This window comes from Halyomorpha halys, unplaced genomic scaffold (assembly GCF_000696795.3).
Source record: "Halyomorpha halys isolate HHAL.00 unplaced genomic scaffold, Hhal_1.1 Scaffold100.1, whole genome shotgun sequence".
NCBI classification, from domain to species: domain Eukaryota; kingdom Metazoa; phylum Arthropoda; class Insecta; order Hemiptera; family Pentatomidae; genus Halyomorpha; species Halyomorpha halys.
Window position 1 is genome coordinate 162,542 of NW_027112088.1, and position 9,589 is coordinate 172,130.

The window sequence follows — 9,589 nt, forward strand, 5'->3', positions numbered from 1 at the left end:
TCAATCATGTGAGTTTCATCTAATTGGTTAGGTAAATGTTCTCCATATCAAATATTTTCAAAAAAATAATTTTGATTGAAAAATAAATGAATATTACTAACTTTTGATATGATATAATAATTGTCTTGACAAACATTGATTCACATATTTAATATAATAAATATCATTTACATATATTTAATGAAAGGTTATTCAAAAAATAAAATTAATTCTTCATGTTTTATATTTTTGTTCCTTATTAAGTAAATGGCAGATAACTAAGTTAAACCAAATAACATACATAATCAGATAATAGGATCTGAATAATTATGAATTTATTCATTATCTACTTTAACTCATTAAATATAATGAATGAACTTTAATGATTCATGGAATGGTGTAGTAATAATTAAATAAATGAGGTGCCTTAATGATACACAATTTTTTTAAACATATAATTTACATGATAAATAACTTTTCATTTAGAATAATTGAACTTCATTTTGGGCCAATAATTATCATCATTAATTCCAAGGAAGAAAGAGGAATAATGTAGAACTCTTATGAATTTTTTTTTTTATTTATTACTATTTAAAAATGTACATTCAGTCAATTTGATCTCAATTAAAATAGAGTGACACAGGCGTGTAGAGAAACTACCCATTGGTAACACTCTAATGACATTTTACATTAGCAGGTCTCGTGGGCACCTTCTTTTCAGGTGCCTCAGAGGATTATCAGGAATGGAAGAGAAAGCAAGGTTAGAAACTACTGGGTTTCGGTGGTTAGGGAGTTTATAATGGAAGGAATGATCTTATGAATTTAAGGCAAAAGTTTTATGGTGGTTTAAATTATGTTTATAACTTTCTCTAAGGTGTAAGAAAAATATATAAAATAAAATTGGAAGTGGATGGGGTAGTTCAGTGAGTGGTTAGATACTGTAGTATTGACTCAAGGGTCCAGGTTCATGGATTGTCTCTAGGGTAGGGAAACCCTGGTGGGACAAATCAAGCATCTATAAAATCAAATATTGATCCTGCAATGGATTGGAAGATAAGAAAAAACTCCTTTCTTTTCAACTTGACAGAGATTGTTCAGGGAAAAAAGTTAGTCCAAATTTTAGTTCCTGAAAACAATCAAGAAAGTAATTCAAGAGCACTACTATCTATAGGCAAACCTGGAACTAGAGGCAAGCTAACCTGGAACCCAAGGGAAAAAGTTCAGATGGACAGAAACAGATGAGAGCTCAGGTTTTTATTTTTTTAAATAATAAATCACATTATTGAATAGCTCATCAACACAAATTCCAAGTAGAGGGAATGAGAAGAGGGTGAAAAATATGGAGAAAAACAAATAAGACCTCGATTAAAAATTTCACAAAAACTTCAATAATCACATATATCCATTCTACCCATCAGTTTATCTTCTAAATTAAAATTGTATTCTTTATCAACATAAATTTCACTAAGTCATAAATCAAAATCTTACTGAATTACACAGCTTAGTAAATTGTAGTCTGTTTGGTACAACTCTAATATTAACTTGTTTTCAAATGGATTATCAAGAATTAGAGGCTTCATTTTATCCTCTTAATCGTACAGTCCACATTACTTATTTTACCAGCAATAGCACTCTCTATATTAATTCTAAAAATATCTCCAAAGACAAGGATTATAAAAATTAAACACTATTTTTTGTTTTTATATTATTTTATAAACCCTTTAGAAACATCATCTGGGCTGTTTTAAAATTACCTTTGGCTATTCTTAAACAAGTTTCCAAACAGATTTTTATAAAATCTTTGTCTAATGCCTATCCATTTGGTTATAGGTCTACCACTTGACATATTGCCAAACACTGTATTCCTCATTTAGTTGGGATCCTATGATTCACAGTGCCAACCATCCTAATTTCCTTACCTTTGAAAAGATATTCTGATTTATAAATGTCTTTAAGTAACTTCTCTGCATACAGGATCAATAATAAATGACCTTATCAATCACCACCAATTTTCTTTGGATTACAAACTCAGCCATTATCTTATAGACTGTTTCTATTGTACGCTACTTTGAAATATTTGGATTGAGATATCAGATATACCCATCTCGTAAATAATTGAATTCATCCAAATATTGGGCTGTTACCATGTTTGTGAGGATATACAGTTTCTGGTTATACCTAATGTTTGCACCAGAAGAGTAGTCAGTTTCATTCTTGACCACCAGATTTTTACCCTACTTTATAGATGGGTGTGCCCCTGGAGGGTCTCCCAACCTGTTTGATCTGCAGCTGATAATAAAAGAATAAATAAATAATGATATATTGCTAATTTCCGCACCTACAACAATTAATGATCAATTTGATTTTTAATGGTTTAAGTTTAGGTTTTCCTTGGTATGATTTTGTATACATTGTCTTCTATTACTATTACTATGATACTACTCATTAGCATGAGATGACAAAGATTAATCTACAATAAAATTAAAATATCAAGCAGACCATTCATAGCTGGTACATATTCTTGGAACTAGTAATTTTATTGGCCATACTCCAGCAAGTGACACAAAATAATATGGTATTAGGATAAAGTAATAGACATAAATGGTAAAAAAATATTTATTGTAACAATTATTTAAAATAAAATTATATTAATTATATTATTGTATTAATGACTGTCCATAAACTGAACATCAGATAAAATGAGAAGAGTGTCTGGAAGAGGCCTAGGTTGAGGAGATAGAACTGTTAGGGTCTGGTTTTCTACATCTACATTTGTCCTAAAAAGAAAACATCTCATTAATACAAACAGAATTTTTATTTAATAATCATACACAAATTAAATAATACTTACACACAAATATAGCCTGCAATATTGGTAGTGATAACATCTTCATCGGTTGAGCTAGCAAAACTTACAGCCAATATGTGATGGAGAAGATTAGGACCTATGAAATATAAAATATCTGATAAAAAAAGTTGGACCAATAAAGCAAAAAACAAAATATATAATTAAATAAACAGTCAGGGGAACTTTTTAAGAACTGTTTTTAACAACAATTATATAAAGTAACCATGATATCAAATTTAACCCTTTGCACTCGAAATTTTTTTTTGTTAATTTACCGAAAAATAGTTTATTTCTGAAAATTCTATGGTAACTCGAATGGCGACTATATGTCACACCATTCGAGTTACAGATGAATTTACTGTGTCAACATATTGTCGCCATTTGAGAACAAAAGGTCTTTAACCTAAAGTCTTTTTGATTAACAAGTTCATCTTATCTGAACTATTATTTATAGATGGAAAAAATCAGATTAGCTGAGTAGAAAGAAACAAATTAAAAGATGTTAGTAAAATATGAAATTATTAATTTATTTATCTTAGAAATAATTTAAATATTTGAATACTTAGTTAGAATTAACACATTATTTAAAAATTTATAGAAAAATTTTAAGTTACTTGAATATCATTAAATCTTTACTTTGGAGACAGGTTTTCACTTCAACATACAACATTGGTGACTTCCTGAGAGGTCATTAGATTTGGAAAATTGTGGTTCAATGAAATAATGGGTGTCAAAGGATTTGAGGAAAACAGGCACAACGGAAATTTAATTTTTTTTTATCTTCAACACCTTAAATTTGGCCATTTTTAAGAGGAAAAATAAAAAAATTTCAATTGAAAAGATAGAGCTCCATCTAATTTGAAAAATTTTCTAGAAATATAGATTAATATGTCCAAGTTGCCCGTTTTTAATAGTGCTTGACAAAGGTGAAAATGTACAATTATTTTTTTTTTTAATTTTACAAATAAATATCATGGAAAATAGTAGTAGCTTCTAATTTTTCAAAAGTTGGGTCTAGAGAACTGCCCTTTTAACATTCAGTGATTCATATGTGTTTATGATTAGTCTTTGTTCACATTTCTGTCTATTTTAAATAACAGTCATTATAAATTAAAACAATCTTAAACAATACTAAAATAATTGTGACACCATCAGAACAATAATTAAATTAAATAATAAAGAACTTTAAATAATATTTACCTGGTTGAACTGAAACAAGTTTTGTCATATTATCTTCAGCTTTCATTCCAAGGGGCATGCAGGAATCTGGCAATGGAGGAGCACCTATTTTGTATACTCTTAAGTCTGACCATTTCACATCAAAGCTATGAGGATGGAGAGGAGTTTTACCACCATAAAAATATTCTCTAACTCTTGCATCCCTCGAGTTCATTCGAAATTTCTTAGTGCGTTCGACAACCTGTTGAATAATATTTTTTAAAATACTATAGCTATGGAGAGAATTATATCTAAAAGAAACAAGTTAACATCTAAACATAAATGGCATATCCATATTGTTTTTGTTTTTTCAAGTAAAAAATATCAATACAATGTTTCAGTTTTCAATAATATATGAAATTGTTTAATATTTGAGATTTTAAACAAAAAAATAATGATGACAATTTGTTAGGTCCGGAAAGTTCTGTTGGATTTTAGAATAAAACAAAATTTAAGTTCATTAATTTAATCAAAAATTATATTTTATACCCTGAATAAACTTTATTTAATAATATAATTGCCATCATTATTCATGCATGATGATACTTTTTTGTATATCCCATTTTTTAAAAATTTCTTTAATCCTAAAGGCAAACAATTTTGTAAGAACAGAACTTACAGATTCTAAAAATGGACAGAACTTTCCAGTACACCTTGTATTATAAAGTGCTCAGTAAAATACCACATTAAAAAAACAATTGAAAATTATAAAGATTTTCAAATGAAAAAGAAATAACTTACCCCGCCACTTTTGGGCAGAAGTACAACCTTCACAAAGTTGGGCATGTCCCTAACAAGCTCATTATACAGCTTTTCTTGATCGAGCACAAGAATTATATCAACTTCGAATGCTTGTGCAGCATGAGTCAGGTGCCGATAACCTTCTCCTTTAACCCAACCACAAGTATTGATTATTATACCTGATATGTTAGCTAAAAAAAAAAATACTATAATTATGAATTGTACTCCTCAGTTAAATAGCAGATAAACTAAAAACTGCTCAATGCTTACACTTCCTATTGGTTTGAAGTCGCTCATGAACTACTTCTGCCATTTTATTTACTAAAAGATTAAATGTTTGAGGATTTTTATCCATATTAGTGTGCCCATAGTGGTAAACAAGAGGAGCATTATGTGGAAATCCTTCTTCAACATCCGCAGGTCTTTCAACTAAAATACCACCTGTCAAAAAAAAATTAATGAAAAACAAAGTTAAACTTATATCTTAAAAAAATAATTTTGGCAGACTCAGGATTAGCTGCCAATGAATAAATTAAATAAGTCAATAAATAGTTATGAACTATTTTTTTGTTTCTTCTTGACAACTCAGAGTCTCTTTCATATTCACTTATGATCAATCATTTATGTATATAATATACAATAACATTTTTACTTACTATATTTTCTTGTTAATTATAATTATTAAATAATGTTTTATTTAATTATTCCATTCATTTGTGAATTTATATTTTACATTATCATTCATATTATTAGCAAATGTTGATATGATTGGCTTGTGATAGCTAAACTAAGGAATGTTAACATTTGATTGAATGTCTCCAATATACCTTGCAAATAATGTGTTAATTGTTGTACCATGTCTTGTAAAACTTTCTAATGGTGGATTAATCATTCTTAAATATAATTTATTTAGTAGAAAATGGTTTAGATTATTTAAATACAAAATTTACATTGAAATCTCCACTTAATATTATTAAATTCAGATATAAATTTTCATTGAAATGTTAAATCAAGATACAATTTTGAATTATAGTTCATTATAGGATGAAATACTGAATATTTCCTCACATACAATATGCAACTCCAATTTTTAGTATTCAAGATATTATAATCCAGAAAACTTGTTATTATTTCATTTCTGGAACAATGTATCCCACTTTTTGCCTCTCTATTTCGTAAAGCATCAAGATAAAATTTTAAACTATAGCTCATTAAAAAAAGGATGAAATGCTGAACATTCCCCTCACAGTATGTAGCTACAATTTTTAGTTTTCAAGACATTTTAATCTAAATGCAAAACACAGCGTTTCCCCCCACCACTTCTGTTTCATTTTGCGTGTTCCCTCACATCACGAAATCAATTTACTCCCATATAATTTATTTTTCTTAATTGGTAGAAAATCAATAAAAAAGTTTCACTTTTAAAAAAAAACAAAAAACAGGGTGAACAATAACTTACCAATTGCTCCAGGAATTGAAATTTGTCCTTGACCGACATCTAAATCAACATAAACTGGAGCTCTACCCATGCGTACCGCATAATTAAGGAGGATGCGTGATACAGTCGATTTTCCAACATCAGTAGGGCCAACAACCATTGTAATAGGCCCCCGTTTCACTTCAGATTCAGTTTCAGCCTTCATTCTCAGTTGCTCCAGGCAAGCATGACAATTCAAATAAAACATCTAAAAAAATAAAACATCAATTAAGACTACATGAAATATCTTAGGAGTGAAAAAAAGAAATTATAAAACTTTAAAATGTTACCATAGGGGTTTCTTTGGCAATGTAGCATAAATTTCTTTTCCCATGCAGTTCGAGAGTACATCCTTGCCAAGTGAAAACAGCTAGTTTAGCTCCAGTAGTAAAGGTGTATGGTTTTCCTTTAACCAGTTCAGTGCCAAATATTTCAGCAAGACCAACTTTAAGCTAGAATTTTTTTAAATAAAATATTTAATACTGATGATCATCAAAATAAAATAACATTTCTTTTTTTTATCATAGTTTATTTAATACACAACATTCAATATGAATGAGTGAAAAATGATGTAAAATATTAAAACAATATTTAGTAAATGTAAAGAAGGTTTAAGAATGATAAAAATGAAACGCAGTACACTTGTGATTAATCTAGAACAGTGGTTCCCAAAATGGGAACCCGGTACATGCTGGGGTATCCTAAGTGAATGCCAGGGATGCCACAATTTAATGCCACTTTTCAAAATATTACAAAAAAAAAAAAACGATAATAGTAAATAGACAGTGCATTACAGCAAGTACTTTGCACTGTTTATTCTACTTTCACTACATATTCAACAATTTTTTTTTTAACTCAAGAAGGGTGCCACATTTGTTTTGTAGTCCAAGAAGGGTACTGGGACAAAAACAATCAGAGAACGACTGATCAAAAATATGTTTAATTAGAGAAAATTGATAAATATTGCACAAAAAGATGTAAAGCTTGCAATACTCATAAGCAAAAGTGTAGAGCAAGATGAAATATACTTTATTGACATTATGAAAAGATTAGAAAAATTAAAAATTATTTATATTACTATGTGATTTCTAACTTTCTCTTTTATTAATTAATTTATTTTATTGAAGAGAATTGCCACAATTTAAGGGTATCAAGTATTAAAGTTCAAATACTCATTCATAAAATATATACAGAAGTAGAAGAAAAGGAAAATATATATATATAAATAACACAACATCTCATTCCCTGGTTGTAAAATATGATTTTCAGTTGTGAGTAAAATAAAGTAAAAAAAAATAAAATAAAAAAATATATAAATAAAAGATATCTTGATTTATGTAAATAAAAATATGAACCGATATCAAAAGTATAATAAAATAAAACTAATCACATAATAAAAATAAAACAAAATAACTTATGTACAAGACAAAGAAAATTAAACTTAAGTAACAATAAAATAAAAACACATTTGTACCCATATACAATATTTACATTCTGCAGGAGAACTAGCCAAGCCTTACCACCCCCCATGTGACATACTACGGAGCATTGACTATTGTTTGAAGGAGATTACATTGAAAGGACTGGATATATCTGATGATCAAAAATTTTGCTGAACCCCACAGTTCAAGTCCGTATGTCTAAATTGGTTTCATTATTGTCTTGTAGGTCAGTTATAAATTAACTATAAAAAGCTTAGGACTAAATTAATCACTTCCCAATTCAGGTTAGCACCTGAAGGACAGGCACATGTGCTCATTGTAATAAACTAAATAAACATTTCACCACAATTTTCGCAGTTCAAATCTTGAATTTCCCAACAATTAGGGATTTCCAAGGGCTAGAGGAACTGACATATCCTCTGTACTCTCCTATGACTATGTCTCCCATTTAAGCGGTGTGATTATTTATTTTTTTGCACTTAAATAACATAGTTCAGTAAAATATTGACTCCATTGTCATAGAAATAGTCTTACTCCAATCAGAAACATAAAAACTATAAAATTGAAAATCTTAGTTGACGTAATGTGAGCAAATTATTTTGCAAATATCCCATCCCCTAGGTAGGTTTCCCTTTGAAATATAACCATTTATTACAAAGACAAAGTTATGACTTAAGTTCTATTATTGTAAAAATTTTTTTGTATATTTTCCTATATTATGAGTCCTAATGATCTGCAATGTGAACCAAAATGTTGGTCATTAATTTAAAATTATTTCACTATTTTGAATACCTAAATGATCCCCACTGAAACCAAACTAAAATTAATCTTCTATTTTACATAGATAACTAATATTCGACTTCCAATATAATAATTAACACGGAAGAACAATTAATAAATGGAATAATTGAATTTTAAGCAAATCAAAGAAAGGGTTACAAATGGTTAGAACTTATTAGTTTATAAAAAGTTTAAACTATAGACTTACTCAAACCTGGGCTCTCATACCTTATTTACCTACTCCAATCCATCTATTAAATGAGCTAAATTAACCCAGAAATCTTCTAGCATTTTTTTCTCAACCCTTTCAGATGTTTGAACCTATCATTTTACCTAAGACAATATAATTTTAATTACTAAGTATTACTATATATATTACTCATGAATCTACAGGCAGTATGAAACTTTCTAATGTCAATTGGCAAACCAGAAATCATTAGTTTAAACTTGGGATTCAGGACAATATTTTAAAAATATAAGGATTGTCCACTAACTTAAGATATAACCATAACATTTTACATCATAGAAAGCAAATAAAATGTAATAAGACACAAAAAGAAGATTAAGTAGCTTACCTCTAAAGTGATGGTATCCGATTTTGATTCTACTTCAAACCTCAGTTCAGCATCAGGTTCAAGCACAATTTCATGTACTTCAGGATCTTTTTCTTCAGTCATGATTCTTTAAAAATATAATCTGATCCTTCTGAAACGACCAACACTCAACGAGAGCACACAGCCAACTGATAACGACGCTACTCGGCACAACTCCGAGCATCATTAGCGCATGCGCAGATGGAAACAGCTCCAGGCCCGGAACCTCTCGTCTCGTAACAGGTATGATATTTTGTAACCGTTATTCTCGGAGTGTAAATGTTATTAACTCAAGTCAGGTAAGTCTTATATTAACCATTATCAATATTAGTGTCACAGGGTTTTATTTTTTTACTGTTTCAATTTTATTTCAATAATTTTCTTGTTAATATATAATATAATATAATACTATTTTATTTAATAATGATATTGTGATATTTGGTTCATATCAAGATTTCGATATCCGATTGACATTAGTCATTGAATAATTTTCTTGTTAATATATAACATA

At 28.7% G+C, this 9,589-nt stretch overlaps 1 protein-coding gene across 1 annotated transcript; it reads right to left on the reverse strand.

The window, feature by feature from the left end:
• Positions 1-2,581: 2,581 nt before the first annotated feature.
• cbc (crowded by cid) lies at positions 2,582-9,242 on the reverse strand. The gene is made up of 8 exons (XM_014415487.3): positions 9,061-9,242; positions 6,554-6,715; positions 6,246-6,471; positions 5,057-5,227; positions 4,787-4,977; positions 4,028-4,247; positions 2,831-2,924; positions 2,582-2,756 (listed from the first exon to the last, which is right to left on the reverse strand). The coding sequence occupies exons 1-8, from the start codon at positions 9,160-9,162 to the stop codon at positions 2,645-2,647; spliced, it is 1,278 nt and encodes a 425-aa protein (XP_014270973.1). The 5' UTR covers positions 9,163-9,242; the 3' UTR covers positions 2,582-2,644.
• Positions 9,243-9,589: the final 347 nt, after the last annotated feature.